The 20,947-nt window shown below is 52.0% G+C and overlaps 1 protein-coding gene across 1 annotated transcript; it reads right to left on the reverse strand.

Moving 5' to 3' along the window:
* Positions 1–6,609: 6,609 nt before the first annotated feature.
* On the reverse strand, positions 6,610–15,354 carry prcc (proline rich mitotic checkpoint control factor). The gene is made up of 4 exons (XM_055665346.1): positions 15,001–15,354; positions 13,179–13,223; positions 10,612–11,185; positions 6,610–6,694 (listed from the first exon to the last, which is right to left on the reverse strand). The coding sequence occupies exons 1-4, from the start codon at positions 15,352–15,354 to the stop codon at positions 6,681–6,683; spliced, it is 987 nt and encodes a 328-aa protein (XP_055521321.1). The 3' UTR covers positions 6,610–6,680.
* Positions 15,355–20,947: the final 5,593 nt, after the last annotated feature.

A 20,947-nucleotide genomic window follows, 5' to 3' on the forward strand; every position in this document is an offset into this window, starting at 1 on the left:
GAGGAGAAATTAGGGGAGATCAGACAGACAGACAGAGGGAAAGATCTTCAAGGACAGGAAAAACTCTAAGGAGGGGCTAGAAGCTCACCCCGGAAGAGTGCCAGGGAGGGGAAGGGAGTTAAAGAAAGAGAGGAGGAAAGGGATGGGGATCCCCCTCAAGAGGACAAAGAGGTCCCGGGAAGATGGAAGAAAGCAAAAGGAAGAGGGCTGGAGGATCAGGGAGGAGATTGGTGCTTGAAAGAAGGAGAGGGCTGAAGCGGAGAAGCTGGAAGTTTCTACGGCGAGAGGAGGGGGAAGGGGGGGAGGAGGAGGGAGAGTGAGAGAGGGGTTACAGGAGGGAGAGAGGAAGACCCCCCCCCCCCCCCGCCCGCAGATGAACCCCCCATCCCCAAGAGAGAGAGGAGGAAGGGGAACCAACCTCTCCGCTCGACACAGAGTAGGGGAATCAAGGGGCCATCGGCTCCAGGGGAGTGGGGGGAGAGAGACTTAATAGGAATGGGGTGTCGGCACAGTGGTAGAGTTGCTGGGAGAATCAAAGCACGGGACGACTAAGGGAGAAAATGAGGAGAGACAGCGGAGTTTGCAGGTTGAGAGGGGAGAAGGGAGAGGATCGGGAGAAGAGGTTGCCTCCCACAACTCCAAGGACGGGCAGAAAGGGAAGGAGAGAGGAGGGAGGTAAACATAGAAAACATAGAAACAAAGGAGCAGGGAGAGAGGCCAGAAGGGCCCTTCGAGCCTGCAAGGGGAAGCCATTCAATATGGAGATGGCTGATCGAAAAAAGACATAGGAGAAATAGGTGCAGGAGTAGGCCATTCGAAGAGGGAGGAGGAGAGAGAACCATGGAGGGGGAGGGAATATGATCCGGCTGATCATAGCCAGAAATCCCGTACACCCTTCTCTCCTAAGAGGATCCCCTTAGACACGGGGGGAAATCTAAGGGAGGGAAATATAGTGAACTGGAGGGGACTACCCTCTGTGGCAGAGAGAGTTCCAGAGATTCACAACTGATCTGCGGGAAAAAAGTTTCTTCTCCATCTCAGGGAGGAAAGAGGGACCCTTATCCTTAAGCTGTGACCCCTTGTCCTGGAGAAACAGAGACATCGGAAGAAAAAGAGAGGAGCATACTAGCTGTCAAACCCCTAAGAATTTTGTAAGTGAGGGAAAGATCCCCCCTCAATCTCCTAAATTGTGACGTGTGTGTGTGTAGGAGAGTGCTGGTGTGCGGGGGGATCGCTGGTCGGCATGGACCCGTTGGGCCGAAGGGCCTGTGTCTCGAGACTAAACTGTGACAGGGCAGTGGGACGTACCTTACTGAACGACTTCATGTCCTTCTCCTCTGTCAGAGGAGAGAAGAAGAGGCCAGAGCTGTGAGGAGACTGAGGGGAGAGAACCCTTGAGAGGGTAAAACTTCACTGGGGGGACGAAGGGGGGAGAGAGGAGAGGGGTGGGGAGCGAGAGAAGCGGAGAGGAGGAGAGGGAGGGAGAGAAGAGAGAGGGAGAGAGAGAAGAGAGAAGGGATGGAAGAGAGAGAGGGGAGTGAAGGGAGTGGGGAAGAGAGACCAAAGTGAGAGAGAGAGGGGAGGGAGAGACAGGGAGAGTCAGACAGAGAGAGGGCGACAGAGAGAGGGACAGAGAGAGAGGGGAGAGAGAGGGAGAGACAGACAGAGGAACAGAGAGAGAAAGACAGAGAGGAGGGAAGAGAAGAGAGAGAAGGAGAGAGACAGACAGAGAGAGGAGGAAAGGGGAGAGAGGGAAGAAAGAGAAAGCGAGAGGAGGAAGAGAGAGGGAGAGAGGGAGAGAGGGGGTGGGGGAGAGAGGGGGAGAGAGAGAGGGGGCGGGAGGGAGAGAGAGAGGGTGGGAAGGAGGGAGAGAGGGAGAGATAAGGAGAGATATGGAGAGGGAGAGAGAAGGAGGGAGAGTGAGGGAGGGAGGGAGAGAGGGAGGGAGAGACAGAAGGGAGAGAGAGAGGGAGGGGGGACCAAGGGAGGAGGACAGAAAGGAGAGAAGAGAGGAGAGAGAGGAGGGGGGAGAGGAGAAGAGAAGGGAGAGAGAACAGAGGGAGGAGACAGAAGAGAGAAGGACAGGAGAGGGGGAGTAGAGGGAAAGGTGAGGAAGAAGACAGAGGGAAGAAAGAAAGTATTTAGGAGAGGGGAGGACCAAAGCAGGAAGAGAGAGAGAGGGGAGAGGGAGGCAAGGAGAGGAGGAAGAGGAGAGAGAGGCAGAGAAGAGAAGGAAGAGAGAGGAAGGGAAGGGAAGAAAGAGAGAGAAGGGAAGAGAGAGGGAGAGGGGAGAAGGGAGAGGACGGAGAGGGGAGAGAGAGGAGACAGGACAGAGAGAGGGAGAAGAGGGAAGGGGAAAGAGGAGGGATGAGGAGAGGGGGAAAGAAGACAGAAAGAAGAGAAGACAGGGAACAGGAGGAAGGAGATAGAGCGGAGGGAGAGAGGAAGGGAGAAGAAGGGGAGGGAGAGAGGGCAGGGAAAAGGGAATCCCCAAGAGAGGACCTTTTCCTAGACTTCCCCAATCCACAGAGGAGACAAGCAAGAATTCCCTTTATAAGAGGGACAAGTTTGAGAGAGGACCAGTTGAAGAAGGGGTTAGGCGATAGGGAGACGAGAGAGGGAGAAGAGAGAGAGAGAAAACAAGGCAGAGGGAGCCAGCATCTCAGATGGCCGAGAAGACCAGAGGAGACAGAGTAAAGGGGTTGTGAGAAGGGGAGTGTCACGAGGGTTCAAGGATCCGTTAGGAACAGAGAAGGGACATAAAAAGGGCCGCCAAGGGGGAGAGATCAGGAAAAACAGAGACATAGAAACATTAGAGAAATACTTAGGAGCAGGAGTAGAGGCCATTCAAGGGAAAGAGGGAGAGAGCAGGAGGACCCATTGCAATAAGGATCGAAAACTCCTGGAGGCAGGAACTGAGAGTATCCTGGACCTGCCTTCTGTCTCTCTCCATATTTAAGAGAGAGGAGACAGAAAAAGGGAGAAGAGTCTAAGGGAGGAAAAAATAGGACTCAAGGGAAACATGAGGCAAGTGGAGGGGAAGAGGGTGCTGGCAAGAGAGGAAGGAGAAAATGGAATCTCTCTCTCTGAGAAGACCAGGGTGGAGGGGACACCGGTGGAGGGGATAGTGAAAAAAGCGGTTTAAAAGAGCTCTTCTAAAAGGATACGGGACGATGGGGGGTTTTAAAGGGGGAGAGGTTCATACTCAAAGGAACAAGAGAAAGGGGTGGATGACCCTTGTGTCTGGAGAGAGGTGTGTGTGAGGTGCGTGGGTGTGAGTGGGGTGTTGAAGTGTGTAAAGTGATGTGTGAGGGGGACCCATGGGGTAAAAATCTGGAGAACCAAAATCGGGACAAGTTTCCTATCCCTCTAGAGTGTCCAATCCAGATAAACAAGCTGACAATGTCTAGTGGTTACTGTTTTGCATATCTTTCTATCCCAGAGCAGTCGAAGCAAAGGCTGGTTACGAATCACTGGGTACGGGAAAACGTCACCCATTTCCTCTCTCCGGAGAGTTGCTGTATGTCCCGCTGAGTTACTGACAGCACTCTTTGCAATTTGATCCAGCATCCTGCAGTTCCTTCCTGAACGGGTCTAGAGGCAGCAGGAGACAGCCCCAGCCTGCCCCTGGTGTTGGACAAGGGCAGAACTCTCCTCTTCGGAGGTTATCCAGGATCTTATAAAAACGGTAAGACAGGGGATTCTACAGGAGGGGGTTGGGAAAGGCTAGGGGTCTGTTGGATAAGGGTCTTGGTGAGACCACACCTGGAGTATTGCGTACAGTTTTGGTCTGGAAACAATCTGAGGAAGACATTCTTTTGCCAAGAGGATTTGAGTCTAGGAGGGCAGGGAGGTTCTACTGCAGTTGTACAGGGTCTTGGTGGAGAGACCACACCTGGAGTATTGCGTACAGTTTTGGTCTCCTAATCTGAGGAAATGTATTCTTGCCATAGAGGATTTGGGTCTAGGAGCAGGGAGGTTCTCCTGCAGTTGTACAGGGTCTTGGTGAGACCACACCTGGAGTATTGCGTACAGTTTTGGTCTCCTAATCTGAGGAAAGACCTTCTTGCCATAGAGGATTTGAGTCTAGGAGCAGGGAGGTTCTACTGCAGTTGTACAGGGTCTTGGTGAGAGAACCACACCTGGAGTATTGCGTACAGTTTTGGTCTCCTAATCTGAGGAAAGACATTCTTGCCATAGAGGGAGTACAGAGAAGGTTCACCAGACTGATTCCTGGGATGGCAGGACTTTCATATGAAGAAAGACTGGATGACTCGGCTTGTACTCGCTAGAATTTAGAAGATTGAGAGGGGATCTTATAGAAACTTACAAAGTCCTTAAGGGGTTGGACAGGCTAGATGCAGGAAGATTGTTCCCGATGTTGGGGAAGTCCAGGACAAGGGGCCACACACACACACAGTTTAAGGATAAGGGGGAAATCTTTTAGGACCGAGATGAGATTTTTTCACACAGAGAGTGGTGAATCTGTGGAACTCTCTGCCACAGAAGGTAGTTGAGGCCACACAGTTCATTGGCTATATTAATGCATTTCGTTGTCTCTGTACTGTACACTGACAATGACAATTAAAATTGAATCTGAATCTGAAGAGGTAGTTAGATGTGGCCCTTGTGGCTAAAGGGATCAGGGGGTATGGAGAGAAGGCAGGTACAGGATACTGAGTTGGATGATCAGCCATGATCATATTGAATGGCGGTGCAGGCTCGAAGGGCTGAATGGCCTCTACTCCTGCACCTATTTTCTATGTTTCTATGTTTCTATGATACTGCCAGCCTTTTTGAGGCAGCGACTGCGATAGATCCCCTCGATGGAAGGAAGGTCAGAGCCAATGATGGACTGGGCAGTGTTTACTACTTTTTGTAGTCTCTTCCTCTCCAGGGCGCTCAAGTTGCCGAACCAAGCCACGATGCAACCGGTCAAGTTATAGACAACGAGACTCAATAAGAAGCTGGTACGACTTGGGTGGAGGAAGGATGGAGACAGGTGGGGGGGGAATGCAAGAGTCACGGAGTTACAGAAATCAATATTAGAAACATAGAAATGAGGTGCAGGAGTAGAGGCCATTCGGCCCTTCGAGCCTGCACCATTCGCCATTCAATTTGATCATGGCTGATCATCCAACTCAGTATCCCGTACCTGCCTTCTCTCCATACCCTCTGATCCCCTTAGCTACAAGGGCCACATCTAACTCCCTCTTAAATATAGCCAATGAACTGTGTGGCCTCAACTACCCTCTGTGGCAGAGAGTTCCAGAGATTCACCACTCTCTGTGTGAAAAAAGTTCTCCTCATCTCGGTTTTAAAGGATTTCCCCCTTATCCTTAAGCTGTGACCCCTTGTCCTGGACTTCCCCAACATCGGGAACAATCTTCCTGCATCTAGCCTGTCCATCCCCTTAAGAATTGTGTAAGTTTCTATAAGATCCCCCCTCAATCTCCTAAATTCTAGAGAGTATAAACCAAGTCTATCCAGTCTTTCTTCATAAGACAGTCCTGACATCCCAGGAATCAGTCTGGTGAACCTTCTCTGCACTCCCTCTATGGCAATAATGTCCTTCCTCAGATTTGGAGACCAAAACTGTACGCAATACTCCAGGTGTGGTCTCACCAAGACCCTGTACAACTGCAGTAGAACCTCCCTGCTCCTAGACTCAAATCCTTTTGCTGTGAAAGCCAACATACCATTCGCTTTCTTTACTGCCTGCTGCACCTGCATGCCTACCTTCAATGACTGGTGTACCATGACACCCAGGTCTCACTGATTCATTGATACAAGGGCCTATTTGCATAATCTGTCTATTTATTTAGTTGTCTGTCCATCTACAATGTATAAACACAGCAGTAATCTCTACATGGTGAAACCAAAATGTATAAAAATGGCCTTTTTATTAAAATCTGACAATGTGCACTCTAACCACATGTGATTACAAATCTCAAATTGTGTACAGAGGCAAATAAATAAATGATGGGTATTTGTCCCAAACATTATGGAGGGCCCTGTCTTTATTTATGTTTTCAAGTATCTGTCTCTCCATCCCGCTCTCTCTCCCCATCCCTCTCTCTGCCCCATCATTCTCTCTCCCCATCACTCTCTCTTTCTCTCTCCATCCCTCACCCCTCCCTCCGTCCCTTCCTCCATCCTTCTCTCCCCCTTCCCTCCTTCCATCCCTCTCCCTCTCTCCATCCCTCCCTCTCTCCCCATCTCCCTCTCTCTCCCTCCACCCTTCTCTCCATCCTTCCCTCTCCATCCCTCTCCCTCTCTCCATCCCTCCCTCTCCATCCCCCTCCCTCTCTCCCTCCATTCCTCCCTTTCTCCCCATCTCCCTCTCTCCCCATCTCTCTCTCTCTCTCTCCCTCCACCTCTCCCCCCCTCCTATTTATTCATTTATTTATGCCGTGATCTACCCCTCTCTCTCACTCACTATCTATCTACTAATTTATACCTCCACCGAGCTGATTTTTGGGGTCATTTTGGTTTACAGAGTACTTTGGCGATATATTGTGTGGCGCTGCTGCCTGTAAGAACGGCCACCGTTCTGTTTCGGGAGAGAGACCCCCCCCCCAACAACAAACAGGTCGCGACTCACCGCTTCATCATTCATGAACGTGTCGTGTTCCTCCTCTGGAGCGGGTGTGGGGGCCGGCTCCAGGCCCTGGTAGTAATCATCGTAGTAATTCTGCAAACGGATCACAGGCTGAGGTAAAGCACGACATACACACGCACACCGTGTAGTAACCGGGTGGTTCCTGTAATGGCCGCCTCGCCAGCAGTCTGTCATATTATTTTAAATATGTCTTGAATGTTTGTTTTAATGCTTCTTGGTATGTTTTATGTGGGGGGAAAGGGGGGGGATCGGGTAGAAACCTTTCCCAGTCACTTACCTCGACGGAGAAGTGATTCCCCCCCCCCCCCCCCCCCGCGGCCTACAACATCTCCTAAATTCTCTCTAGAATTTAGAAGATTGAGGGGGGATCTTATAGAAACTTACAAAATTCTTAAGGGGTTGGACAGGCTAGATGCAGGAAGATTGTTCCCGATGTTGGGGAAGTCCAGGACAAGGGGCCACAGCTTAAGGATAAGGGGGAAATCCTTTAAAACCGAGATGATGAGAACTTTTTTCACACAGAGAGTGGTGAATCTGTGGAACTCTCTGCCACAGAGGGTAGTTGAGGCCACAGTTAATTGGCTATATTTAAGAGGGAGTTAGATGTGGCCCTTGTGGCTAAGGGGATCAGGAGGTATGGAGAGAAGGCAGGGATGGGATACTGAGTTGGATGATCAGCCATGATCATATTGAATGGCGGTGCAGGCTCGAAGGGCCGAATGGCCTACTCCTGCACCTAATTTCTATGTTTCTATGGGGTGGTGCGGCCTTTCCTGGAGACCGGCCCGGAGCTTCAAGCCGCGGGCGAGGACTTATCAGTTCTCCTCCTCTCTCCGGCGAATGTTCTTGCTGGTCATCCCTCTGTGGTTCCTCCTGCTCCCCGACTCCACAGTTTCCTTGATCACCATCCCCTTTGACCTATTTTCACACCTTGCACTTCCTCGTCTGTACCCGCATTACATCCCCGTTTTTGTATTCTAGCCCTCATTTGTCCATTTCCACAGTGTTTCCCTGGTTACGGATTGGTGGCCGATTGGGAAAGGGGGAGATGCAGCGAGACCTGGGTGTCATGGTACACCAGTCATTGAAGGTAGGCATGCAGGTGCAGCAGGCAGTGAAAGAAAGCGAATGGTATGTTAGCTTTCATTGCAAAAGGATTTGAGTATAGGAGCAGGGAGGTTCTACTGCAGTTGTACAGGGTCTTGGTGAGACCACACCTGGAGTATTGCGTACAGTTTTGGTCTCCAAATCTGAGGAAGGACATTATTGCCATAGAGGGAGTGCAGAGACGGTTCACCAGACTGATTCCTGGGATGTCAGGACTGTCTTATGAAGAAAGACTGGATAGACTTGGTTTATACTCTCTAGAATTTAGGAGATTGAGAGGGGATCTTATAGAAACTTACAAAATTCTTAAGGGGTTGGACAGGCTAGATGCAGGAAGATTGTTCCCGATGTTGGGGAAGTCCAGGACAAGGGGCCACAGCTTAAGGATAAGGGGGAAATCCTTTAAAACCGAGATGAGAAGAACTTTTTTCACACAGAGAGTGGTGAATCTGTGGAACTCTCTGCCACAGAGGGTAGTTGAGGCCACAGTTCATTGGCTATATTTAAGAGGGAGTTAGATGTGGCCCTTGTGGCTAAGGGGATCAGGGGGGTATGGAGAGAAGGCAGGCACGGGATACTGAGTTGGATGATCAGCCATGATCATATTGAATGGCGGTGCAGGCTCGAAGGGCCGAATGGCCTCTACTCCTGCACCTAATTTCTATGTTTCTATGTTTCCCTGGTTATGGATTGAAACCAATTCTGCCCGTGTAACCCTAATACACGTCCCTAACCCATCGGACAGCCCCGTCCCTGGATTCAACACCTGGCAGAGAAACAAAGGGATGGGGGAAGTGCCGGCGAGTGGGGGGGGGGGGGGAGGTGTGCAAACGGGCACCCCACTGTCAACATAATCAAGGGTACTGATTGTAGATGATCAGCCATGATCACATTGAATGGCGGTGCTGGCTGGAAGGGCTGAATAGAAACATAGAAAATAGGTGCATGAGTAGAGGCCATTCGGCCCTTCCAGCCTGCACCATTCGCCATTCAATATGATCATGGCTGATCATCCAACTCAGTATCCTGTACCTGCCTTCTCTCCATACCCCCTGATCCCCTTAGCCACATCTAACTCCCTCTTAAATATAGCCTATGAACTGTGTGGCCTCAACTACCTTCTGTGGCAGAGAATTCCACAGATTCACCACTCTCTGTGTGTGTGTGTGTGTGAAAAAAAATGTTTTTCTCATCTCGGTCCTAAAAGATTTCCCCCTTATCCTTAAACTGTGTGTGTGTGTGTGTGTGGCCCCTTGTTCTGGACTGTAATCATACATGTTTCAAGAAGGAACTGCAGATGCTGGAAAATCGAAGGTAGACAAAATTGCTGGAGTAACTCAGCGGGTGCAGCAGTATCGAGGTGCTGCCGTACCCCGCTGAGTTTCTCCAGCAATTTTGTCTACCTGGAATAATACATAGCGCTGGAGACAGTCAGCTCGATAAGTTCATGTCCAGGTGGGGACTAGTGTTGGCAAGTCGGGCCTATAACCATATAATATAAACCATATAACAATTACAGCACGGAAACAGGCCATCTCGGCCCTACAAGTCCGTGCCGAACAAAATTGTTTTCCCCCTTAGTCCCACCTGCCTGCACTCATACCATAACCTCCATTCCCTTCTCATCCATATGCCTATCCAATTATTTTTAAATGATACCAATGAACCTGCCTCCACCACTTCCATGGGAGCTCATTCCACACCGCCTACCACTCTCTGAGTAAAGAAGTTCCCCCTCATATTACCCCTAAACTTCTGTCCCTTAATTCTGAAGTCATGTCCTCTTGTTTGAATCTTCCCTATTCTCAAAGGGAAAAGCTTGTCCACGTCAACTCTGTCTATCCCTCTCATCATTTTAAAGACCTCTATCAAGTCCCCCCTTAACCTTCTGCGCTCCAGAGAATAAAGACCTAACTTATTCTGTGGATAATTTATGTGGATAAATGTGAGGTTATCCATTTTGGTGGCAAAAAACAGGACAGCAGACTATTATCTAAATGGTGGCCGATTGGGAAAGGGGGAGATGCAGCGAGACCTGGGTGTCATGGTACACCAGTCATTGAAGGTAGGCATGCAGGTGCAGCAGGCAGTAAAGAAAGCGAATGGTATGTTAGCTTTCATTGCAAAAGGATTTGAGTATAGGAGCAGAGAGGTGAATCTCTGGAACTCTCTGCCACAGAGGGTAGTTGAGGCCAGTTCATTGGCTATATTTAAGAGGGAGTTAGATGTGGCCCTTGTGGCTAAGGGGATCAGGGGGTATGGAGAGAAGGCAGGTACGGGATACTGAGTTGGATGATCAGCCATGATCATATTGAATGGCGGTGCAGGCTCGAAGGGCCGAATGGCCTACTCCTGCACCTAATTTCTATGTTTCTATGTTTGTCCTCTTGTTTGAATCCTCCCTACTCTCAGTGGGAAAAGCTGGTCCACGTCAACTCTGTCTATCCCTCTCATCATTTTAAAGACCTCTATCAAGTCCCCCCTTAATCTTCTGCGCTCCAGAGAATAAAGACCTAACTTATTCAACCTATCTCTGTAACTTAGTTGTTGAAACCCAGGCAACATTCTAGTAAATCTCCTCTGTACTCTCTCTATTTTGTTGACATCCTTCCTATAATTGGGCGACCAAAATTGTACACCATACTCCAGATTTGGTCTCACCAATGCCTTGTACAATTTTAACATTATCCCCATCCCAGCTTCTATACTCAATGCTCTGATTTATAAAGGCTAGCATACCAAAAAGACCACCTCTCCCTGTCCCCCCCCCCCCACCCACCCCTCTCCGCTCTGTGACAGCGCTAGGCAGAGGAAGGGGAAGGGTGGGCGGGGACTGTGTCAGTCTGCCACCCATGTTTTGACGGACAGACGCGGGCACTGACCTGGTAGTATTTGCTCTCCTCGCCCTCCTGCCCGCTGTAGTCGGAGTACTGCCCGCCGAGCTCGGGCGCGGAGTTGGCGCTCCCGCCCGGAGACGAGGCGCTCCTGTTGAACTCCAGCGGGGCGTCGGCGGGGTTGGGGACGTGGGCCGGGTCGGGGGCAGGGCGGGGGCGGGGGGCTCAGGTCGGGCCGCACGCCCGGGTACGCCTCAGTCCTGGCGGCTGCGGCTGCGGGCAGCGGCGGCGGTGGCAGCTGCCGGTCGCACAGCGAGAAGAAGCTGAGTTCCCCTCCCCCCGCTTCCTCCTCCTCATCCTCCCCATCCCCATCCTCGTCGCTCGCCCTCTCGTTCATGATGTGCCGCGCCAGTTGCTTGGCCGCGTTCTTCGACGCCGCCTTGATGGCGGACGGAGACGGGGTGGTGGTGGTGGTGACCGTGGCTCGGCCGGAGGCCACTCGGCCCGTCCCCTTGGGCGGCCTGCTGAAGGCGTGGGGCAGCAGGGTGCGGTTCGTCTCCTTCAGGGTCAGGTTGCGAGGCTGTGGGAGGAGGGCGGACAGGCCCATCCCTGCTGCAGACACCTGGCACAGAGACAGAGAGAGAGGGCAAACACAGTGAGACCACACACGCACACATGTACATGGCACAGTCCTATAGATAATAGACATTTTCCGATTGCCAGAATTAGCAAATTCAGTGACTATTAAGGAACGCTAATTGTTGGGAGTATAGGAGCAGGGAGGTTCTACTGCAGTTGTACAGGGTCTTGGTGAGACCACACCTGGAGTATTGCGTACAGTTTTGGTCTCCAAATCTGAGGAAAGACATTCTTGCCATAGAGGATTTGAGTCTAGGAGCAGGGAGGTTCTACTGCAGTTGTACAGGGTCTTGGTGAGACCACACCTGGAGTATTGCGTACAGTTTTGGTCTCCTAATTTGATGAAAGACATTCTTGCCATAGAGGATTTGAGTCTAGGAGCAGGGAGTTTCTACTGCAGTTGTACAGGGTCTTGGTGAGACCACACCTGGAGTATTGCGTACAGTTTTGATCTCCAAATCTGAGGAAGGACATTATTGCCATAGAGGGAGTGCAGAGACGGTTCACCAGACTGATTCCTGGGATGTCAGGACTGTCTTATGAAGAAAGACTGGATAGACTTGGTATATACTCTCTAGAATTTAGGAGATTGTGAGGGGAGCTTATAGAAACTTACAAAATTCTTAACGGGTTGGACAGGCTAGATGCAGGAAGATTGTTCCCGATGTTAGGCAAGTCCAGGACAAGGGGTCACAGCTTAAGGATAACGGGGGAAATCCTTTAAAACCGCGATGAGAAGAACTTTTTTAACGCAGCGAGGGGTGAATCTCTGGAACTCTCTGCCACAGAGGGTAGTTGAGGCCAGTTCATTGGCTATATTTAAGAGGGAGTTAGATGTGGCCCTTGTGGCTAAGGGGATCAGGGGGTCTGGAGAGAAGGCTGGTACGGGATACTGAGTTGGATGATCAGCCATGATCATATTGAATGGCAGTGCAGGCTCGCAGGGCCGAATGACCTACTCCTGCACCTAATTTCTATGTTTCTATGTTGAGTCCAAGTTGGAAATGCAACAATACATTTTGTATTAGAAACATAGAAAATAGGTGCAGGAGGAGGCCATTCGGCCCTCCGAGACAGCACCGCCATTCATTGTGATCATGGCTGATCGTCCCCTATCAATAACCCGTGCCTGCCTTCTCCCCATATCCCTTGACTCCATTAGCCCCTAGAGCTCTATCTAACTCTCTCTTAAATCCATCCAGTGACTTGGCCTCCACTGTGCCCTCTGTGGCAGGGAATTCCACAAATTCACAACTCTCTGGGTGCAAACGTTTTTTCTCACCTCAGTCTTAAATGACCTCCCCTTTATTCTAAGACTGTGTGTGGCCCCTGGTTCTGGACTCACTCAACATTGGGACCATTTTTCCTGCTTCTAACTTGACCAGTCCTCTTATAATTTTATATGTTTCTATAAGATCCCCCCTCATCCTTCTAAACTCCAGTGAATACAAGCCTAGTCTTTTCAATCTTTCCTCGTATGACAGTCCCACCATCCCAGGTATCAATCTCGTGAACCTACGCTGCACTGCCTCAATCACAAGGATGTCCTTCCTCAAATTAGGAGACCAAAACTGTACACAACACTCCAGATGTGGTCTCACCAGAGCCCTGTACAACTGCAGAAGAACCTCTCTACTCCTATACTGAAATCCTCTTGTTATGAAGGCCAACATTACATTAGCTTTCTTCACTGCCTGCTGTACCTGCACGCCAACTTTCAGTGACCGGTGTACAAGGACACCCAGGTCTCGCTGCACCTCCCCCTTACTTAACCTAACCCCGTTGAGATAATAATCTGTCCCCTTGTTTTTACCGCCAAAGTGGATTGATAACCTCACGTTTATCTATATTTTGTGGCCAGAAGGCTTCCCACAGGAGGGATGTGCAATCTGAGATTGGGAACACAGCCCCCCCCCCTCCCCAACACTGCCTCTCACCCCCTCCTCGGTGAACACCACACGGCACCCAACACTCACCTGACTCGACTTCTTCTGAAACTGCCCTTCATCGTCAGAGTCAGACTGTAAGGTGAAGAGAGAACGAGAGGAGTGTCAAAGAGGAGACACTCGCATAGAGAGATGGGGGGGTGATTCCACGATGGCATTTCCATTCACCTACCCACTCTACCCCAGCCCCTCCCCACCCTCCTCCCCCCCTCTCCCCACCTGAAGATAAGACACAAAATGCTGGAGTAACTCAGCGGGACAGGCAACTTATTCGGAAAGAAGGAATGGGTGACGTTTCGAGTCGAGACCCTTCTTCAGACCCGAAACGTCACCCATCCCTTCTCTCCAGAGATGCTGCCTGACCCGTTGAGTTACTCCAGCACCCTGTGTCTTATCTTCGGTTTTTCGACCAGCATCTGCAGTTTCTTCCGACTGATCTCCCCATCGGAGATGCTTATAGAAACATAGAAATTAGGTCAGGAGTAGTAGGACATTCGGCCCAGCACCGCCATTCAATATGATCATGGCTGATCCCGTACCTCCCCATCGGAGCCACAAGGGCCACATCTAATCCCTCTTAAATATAGCAATTTTCTTATTATCTCTAAGATCCATCCAGTGATTTGGCCTCCACTGCCCTCTGTGGCAGGGAATTCCATACATTCACAACGCTCTGGGCGAAAAAGTTTTTTCTCCCCTCTGTCTTAAATGACCTCCCCTTTATTCCAAGATCTTCACCACAAGGTATATCTGTCTATCCGTCATGGAGTGGTCTGTGAAGTGGCTTTCAGGGGAAGTGTGTGTCTACACTTCTAGATCCCGATCTACCTGTGCCACCTCAAACTTCAGAAAGGTTCACCGTACTCGAAATGTCACCTCTCAAATTCTACACCCTGTGTGTGTAGGAAGGAACTGCAGATGCTGTTTTAAACCGCAGACAGACACAAAATGCTGGAGTAACTCAGTGGGTCAGACATGCTCCCTGGAGAGAAGGAATGGGTGACGTTTTGGGTCGAGACCCTTCTTCAAACTCGACGTGACTCGATCCGAGACGATACCCATTCCGTTTCTTCAGTGTCTCCAGAGATATTCCAGCTGGTTGTGTGATCTTTGGTCCCTCTCCCCTTTACTCCTTGAGATTCACCTCCCTCCCTCCCAGCCTATCCCTTGGCCCAAACCACCCCGCCCCCCCTCCACCCTCCCTCCCCCTTCCCCCTTCCCCTCCCTCCAACACTGAGCGGAGCTGGCGGTGCAGGCTCGAAGGGCCGAATGGCCTACTCCTGCACCTAATTTCTATGTTAACACCCCCCAACCCCTTCGCCCCTCACCCACGGTCGCAACCTTGCCCCAAAACCACCTTCCTCCTCCCTCCCCCCCTCATCTCCCCTCTCCCTCACTTCCCCTCCCTCATTCACCCTCCCTCGTTCCGACTCCCCCTCCTCTCCCTCCTCCTCCCTCATCTCCTCCTCCTCCTCCCACCCCTTGCCTCATCCCCCCCTCCCCACCAACCCCCCCCTCTCCCCTTGCCCTCACCCACCCCTCCCCTATCATCACTCACCCCTCCCTCCTCTCCTTTCCCCCCCCATCTCCACACCCCTCCCTCCCCCCCCTCCTCAACCCCTCACCCTTTGCCCTCCCCTCACCCCATCACCTCACCCACCCTCCCCCACCTCTCCTCTCCCCCTCCTTCACTCTGTCCCCCCTCTCACTCTCACCCCCCTCACTCTGCCTCCTCTCCCCTTAACCCCTTCATTTGCCCTCCCCCCCACTGTCGTGCCCCATTCCTTTCCCCTCACTCCCCCCCCCCCCCCCCTCCTCATGTACCCCCCCGCCCCTCCCCCGCTGCTCTCACCGCCTCCCCCAGCTCGGGGGCGTGTATGTGGATGTGGACTCGGGCCGCCTGGCGCCGCTTGTTGCCGCGGGGAGCGCGGGTGCGGGTGATGGTCGTGGCCGGGGCCGCGGGCGGGGCCTGTAGCGGGGCCTGGAGGTGATGCTGGAGCTGGGCCCGAGCCTGGGGCTGGAGTTGCTGGTGTAGCCGGGCCTGGGCCTGTAGTGGAGCCGGGGCCTGTAGTTGGGCCTGTAGCGGGCCCGGAGCCGGGGCCTGTGCCCGGGCCTGGTGCTGTGCCGGAGCCGGGGTCTCGGGTGCGGGCCCCTCCCCGCCGCTGCCTCCACTACTGTCACTACTACCATAATCCACCAGCGACATGACGGCGGCTTCACTCACTCACGGACATCCCGCCATCACCGCCCCCCCACACGGAGACAGAGAGACAGAGGCCGCTCTCGCGATACCACGCCCGCCCGCCCGGGGCACGCCGGGACTTGTAGTCTCACACGTTGGAGCATGCTGGGAGTTGTAGTGTTGGAGCATGCTGGGAGTTGTAGTGTTGGGGCATGCTGGGAGTTGTAGTGTTGGGGCATGCTGGGAGTTGTAGTGTGGGGCATGCTGGGAGTTGTAGTGTTGGGGCATGCTGGGAGTTGTAGTGTTGGGGCATGCTTGTAGTGTTGGAGCATGCTGGGAGTTGTAGTGTTGGGGCATGCTGGGAGTTGTAGTGTTGGGGCATGCTGGGAGTTGTAGTGTTGGGGCATGCTGGGAGTTGTAGTGTTGGGGAATGCTGGGAGTTGTAGTGTTGGGGCATGCTGGGAGTTGTAGTGTAATGCATGCTGGGAGTTGTAGTGTTGGGGCATGCTGGGAGTTGTAGTGTTGGAGCATGCTGGGAGATGTAGTGTTGGAGCATGCTGGGAGTTGTAGTGTGGGAGCATGCTGGGAGTTGTAGGGTTGGGGCATGCTGGGAGTTGTAGTGTAGGGGCAGGCTGGGAGTTGTAGTGTTGGAGCATGCTGGGAGATGTAGTGTTGGAGCATGCTGGGAGTTGTAGTGTTGGAGCATGCTGGGAGTTGTAGTGTTGGAGCATGCTGGGAGTTGTAGTGTAAGGCATTCTGGGGGGTGGAGAGTTGGGGCATGCTGGGGGTTGTAGTGTTGGGGCATGCTGGGAGTTGTAGTGTTGGGGCATGCTGGGAGTTGTAGTGTTGGGGCATGCTGGGAGTTGTAGTGTTGGAGCATGCTGGGAGTTGTAGTGTTGGAGCATGCTGGGAGTTGTAGTGTTGGGGCATGCTGGGAGTTGTAGTGTTGGGGCATGCTGGGAGTTGTAGTGTTGGGGCATGCTGGGAGTTGTAGTGTTGGAGCATGCTGGGAGATGTAGTGTTGGAGCATGCTGGGAGTTGTAGTGTTGGGGCATGCTGGGAGTTGTAGTGTTGGGGCATGCTGGGAGTTGTAGTGTAATGCATGCTGGGAGTTGTAGTGTTGGAGCATGCTGGGAGTTGTAGTGTTGGGGCATGCTGGGAGTTGTAGTGTTGGGGCATGCTGGGAGTTGTAGTGTTGGAGCATGCTGGGAGTTGTAGTGTAATGCATGCTGGGAGTTGTAGTGTTGGAGAGCATGCTGGGAGTTGTAGTGTTGGGGCATGCTGGGAGTTGTAGTGTTGGAGCATGCTGGGAGTTGTAGTGTTGGAGCATGCTGGGAGTTGTAGTGTTGGAGCATGCTGGGAGTTGTAGTGTAATGCATGGTGGGAGGTGTAGTGGAGGAGCATGCTGGGAGTTGTAGTGTTGGAGCATGCTGGGAGTTGTTGTAGTGTTGGGGCATGCTGGGAGTTGTAGTGTGGGGCATGCTGGGAGTTGTAGTGTTGGAGCATGCTGGGAGTTGTAGTGTTGGGGCATGCTGGGAGTTGTAGTGTTGGGGCATGCGGGGAGGTGTAGTGTTGGGGGATGCTGGGGGGTGTAGTGTAGGTGCATGCTGGGAGATGTAGTGTTGGAGCATGCTGGGAGTTGTAGTGTTGGAGCATGCTGGGAGTTGTAGTGTTGGTGCATGCTGGGAGTTGTAGTGTTGGAGCATGCTGGGAGTTGTAGTGTAGGAGCATGCTGGGAGTTGTAGTGTAGGTGCATGCTGGGAGTTGTAGTGTAGGTGCATGCGGGGAGTTGTAGTGTAGGTGCATGCGGGGGGTTGTAGTGTAGGGCATGCCGGGAGATGTAGTGTTGGGGCATGCTGGGGGTTGGGGGGTTGGGGCATGCGGGGGGGTGTAGTGTTGGGGCATGCTGGGAGTTGTAGTGTAGGTGCATGCTGGGAGTTGTAGTGTAGGAGCATGCTGGGAGTTGTAGTATTGGAGCATGCTGGGAGTTGTAGTCCCAACACGGGGCATGCTGGGAGTTGTAGTGATGGAGCATGCTGGGGGTTGTAGTGTTGGAACATGCTGGGAGTTGCATGCTGAGCATGCTGGGAGTTGTAGTGTTGGAGCATGCTGGGAGTTGTAGTGTAGGGGCATGCTGGGAGTTGTAGTGTAGGGGCATGCTGGGAGTTGTAGTGTTGGGGCATGCTGGGAGTTGTAGTGTTGGAGCATGCTGGGAGTTGTAGTGTAGGAGCATGCTGGGAGTTGTAGTTCCCAACACGGAGCATGCTGGGAGTTGTAGTTTTGGAGCATGCTGGGAGTTGTAGTGTTGGAGCATGCTGGGAGTTGTAGTGTAGGAGCATGCTGGGAGTTGTAGTGTTGGAGCATGCTGGGAGTTGTAGTGTTGGAGCAGGCGGGGAGTTGTAGTGTAATGCATGCTGGGAGTTGTAGTGTAGGAGCATGCTGGGAGTTGTAGTGTTGGGGCATGCTGGGAGTTGTAGTGTTGGGGCATGCTGGGAGTTGTAGTGTTGGGGCATGCTGGGAGTTGTAGTGTTGGGGCATGCTGGGAGTTGTAGTGTGGGAGCATGCTGGGAGTTGTAGTGTTGGGGCATGCTGGGAGTTGTAGTGTTGGGGCATGCTGGGAGTTGTAGTGTTGGGGCATGCTGGGAGTTTTAGTGTTGGAGCATGCTGGGAGTAGTAGTGTTGGCGCATGCTGGGAGTTGTAGTGTTGGAGCATGCTGGGAGTTGTAGTGTTGGAGCATGCTGGGAGTTGTAGTGTTGGGGCATGCTGGGAGTTGTAGTGTTGGTGCATGCTGGGAGTTGTAGTGTTGGGGCATGCTGGGAGTTGTAGTGTTGGAGCATGCTGGGAGTTGTAGTGTTGGAGCATGCTGGGAGTTGTAGTGTTGGGGCATGCTGGGAGTTGTAGTGTTGGAGCATGCTGGGAGTTGTAGTGTTGGGGCATGCTGGGAGTTGTAGTGTTGGAGCATGCTGGGAGTTGTAGTGTAGGGGCATGCTGGGAGTTGTAGTGTGGAGCATGCTGATGTGGGAGCATGCTGGGAGTTGTAGTGTTGGAGCATGCTGGGAGTTGTAGTGTTGGGGCATGCTGGGAGTTGTAGTGTTGGAGCATGCTGGGAGTTGTAGTGTTGGAGCATGCTGGGAGTTGTAGTGTTGGAGCATGCTGGGAGTTGTAGTCCAGTGCAAGAGCATGCTGGTAGTATATAGGGGGGTTGCTGGGATGTGTAGTCCTTGCGAGTGGGAATGCTGGGAGTTGTAGTCCATAGAGGTGGTGAATGCTGGGAGTTGTAGTCAGATTTGGAGAGCGGAACGTGGGCCATTTTTTCATCCATTTCCGTAACCGCTGAGTTACTCCGAGTCGATGGACTACAACTCCCAGCATCCCCCACCCCCCTTGGACTACAACTCCCAGCATCCCCCACCCCCCACCCTCTTGGACTACAACTCCCAGCATCCCCCACCCACATGGACTACAACTCCCAGCATCCCCCACCCCCCTTGGACTACAACTCCCAGCATCCCCCCCCACTTGGACTACAACTCCCAGCCCCCCCCCCATAATGGACCAACTCCCCCCCATTGGACTACAACTCCCAGCATCCCCCACCCCCCTTGGACTACAACTCCCAGCACCCCCCACCTCCTTGGACTACAACTCCCAGCATCCCCCACCCCCCCCCTTGGACTACAACTCCCAGCATCCCCCACCCCCCCCCATTGGACTACAACTCCCAGCATCCCCCACCCCAATGGACTACAACTCCCAGCATCCCCCACCCCTTTGGACTACAACTCCCAGCATCCCCCACCCCCATTGGACTACAACTCCCAGCATCCCCCACCCCCATTGGACTACAACTCCCAGCACCAATGCTCACCAGGACTACATATCCCAGCAACCCCCCCTATATACCAAAGCTCCTATAGCGGAGCAAGATTGACCACTCGACGAACAAGACATCGTCCGGTCATGGGCAGATTCATGGGTCATTTCCGGCCCCATTTCGGACAATCTTTAATCGGGCTTTACCTTGCACTAAACGTTATTCCCTTTATCCTGTATCTGTACACTGTGGACGGCTGGATTGTGATCATGTATTGTCTTTCCGCTGACTGGTTAGCACGCAACACAAAAGCTTTACACTGTACCTCGCTACACGGGGACAGTAAACTAGTTACTAAACAACAGAAAGAACGTCGGAGCCTTGTCGGCGAGTTATATAATCGAAAGTTTATTAAAAGGCACCGTTTGCACAAATGTACTTTCCTGTGTAAAAATAATATGCCAAAGCTTCGTTTTACAATCTTAGAAAAAGCAAGTGCAAAAAACCGCGCATTTCCTGCGCCAAGCAGCAAGCGAGTTGAGTCCGGCATTGTATTCCGACTGGCAGTGGTGCAGCAGGAAATGCATTGCAGCTCGGACGAGCGTCGCGCTGAAAGCTACCCCCCCCCCCCCCCCCGCTCCGTATATCCTGCGGCAGGTTCCAGCCTCAATTCTCCGCTCCCTCCCCCCCCCCCCCCCACGCTTCCTCCCCTCCACTGCCCCCCCCCTTCTCCCTCCCCTCCCCTCCCTCACGCTCCCTCTCCCCCTCCCTACGAACAAGACATTGGGACCAAAGATCCACGATAGACCAGTCGATGAAAAAGATCTAGTGCGGTCAAGGGCAGATTCGTGGGTCATTTTCGGCCCCATTTCCGTAACCGGCTTCCGTCTCCGCACCAAAGATCGTTGTTTAAGAAAGAACTGCAGATGCTGGAAAAATCGAAGGTAGACAAAAAATGCTGGAGAAACTCAGCAGGCGAGGCAGCATCTATGGAGAGAAGAGATAGGCGACGTTTCGGGCAGAGACCCTTCTTCAGACTGAAGAAGGGTCGCGACCCGAAATGTCATCCATTCCTCCTCTCCATAGATGCTGCCTCACCTGCTGGACACTTGGAGAGGATAGACTTATAAGGAAGTGGGCCAAACGCGGGCAGGTGCAGCCAGAGGAGATGGTCGGCATGGAGGAGTTGGGCTGAAGGGCCTCTATAAGAGTGGGAATGCTGTCTCTCAGGAATATGCTCGAGGGCTAGCATGCACAGGATGGGCTGGAGGGCCTGTTTCAGTGCTGCATACCTCTGTGACTAACACCCTATCAGTTTAATTAGCCAACAGTATTGAATTCATGTACCTGCACCCGGCGGGGGGGGGGGGGGGGGGGGGGAGAAGGAATAAACGGCAAATTCTCTCTCTCCCTACTCTCTGTAGGGGAGATACAAAATAACGTTTCAATCTCAGTTCAACCTTGAGTTTCAAATCAAATTGGAAATCAAATTTCAATTCAAATTCGAATTCAAAATTTCAAATTTCAAATCAAATTTCAATTCAAAATTGAAATCAAAACTCAATTCAAACGAAATCAAATTTTAATTCAAAATTTCAAATCAAAATTCAATTCAAACGAAATCAAATTTTAATTCAAAATTTCAAATCAAATTTCAATTCAAAATTGAAATCAAAATTCAATTCAAACGGGGAAATCAAATTTTAATTCAAAATTTCAAATCAAATTCCAATTCAAAATTGAAACCAATGGGGAAATCAAATTTTAATTCAAAATTTCAAATCAAATTTCAATTCAAAATT

The sequence above is a fragment of the Leucoraja erinacea genome, unplaced genomic scaffold (assembly GCF_028641065.1).
Source record: "Leucoraja erinacea ecotype New England unplaced genomic scaffold, Leri_hhj_1 Leri_1184S, whole genome shotgun sequence".
In the NCBI taxonomy this organism is placed as follows: domain Eukaryota; kingdom Metazoa; phylum Chordata; class Chondrichthyes; order Rajiformes; family Rajidae; genus Leucoraja; species Leucoraja erinaceus.

Coding starts and splice junctions, on each gene's coding strand:
- prcc (XM_055665346.1), bottom strand. CDS start 15,354: ATGTCGCTGGTGGATTATGGTAGTAGTGACAGTAGTGGAGGCAGCGGC. Junction 13,224..15,000: donor CCCCCGAGCTGGGGGAGGCG/GTGAGAGCAGCG, acceptor TTCACCTTACAG/TCTGACTCTGACGATGAAGG. Junction 11,186..13,178: donor TTCAGAAGAAGTCGAGTCAG/GTGAGTGTTGGG, acceptor TCTCTGTGCCAG/GTGTCTGCAGCAGGGATGGG.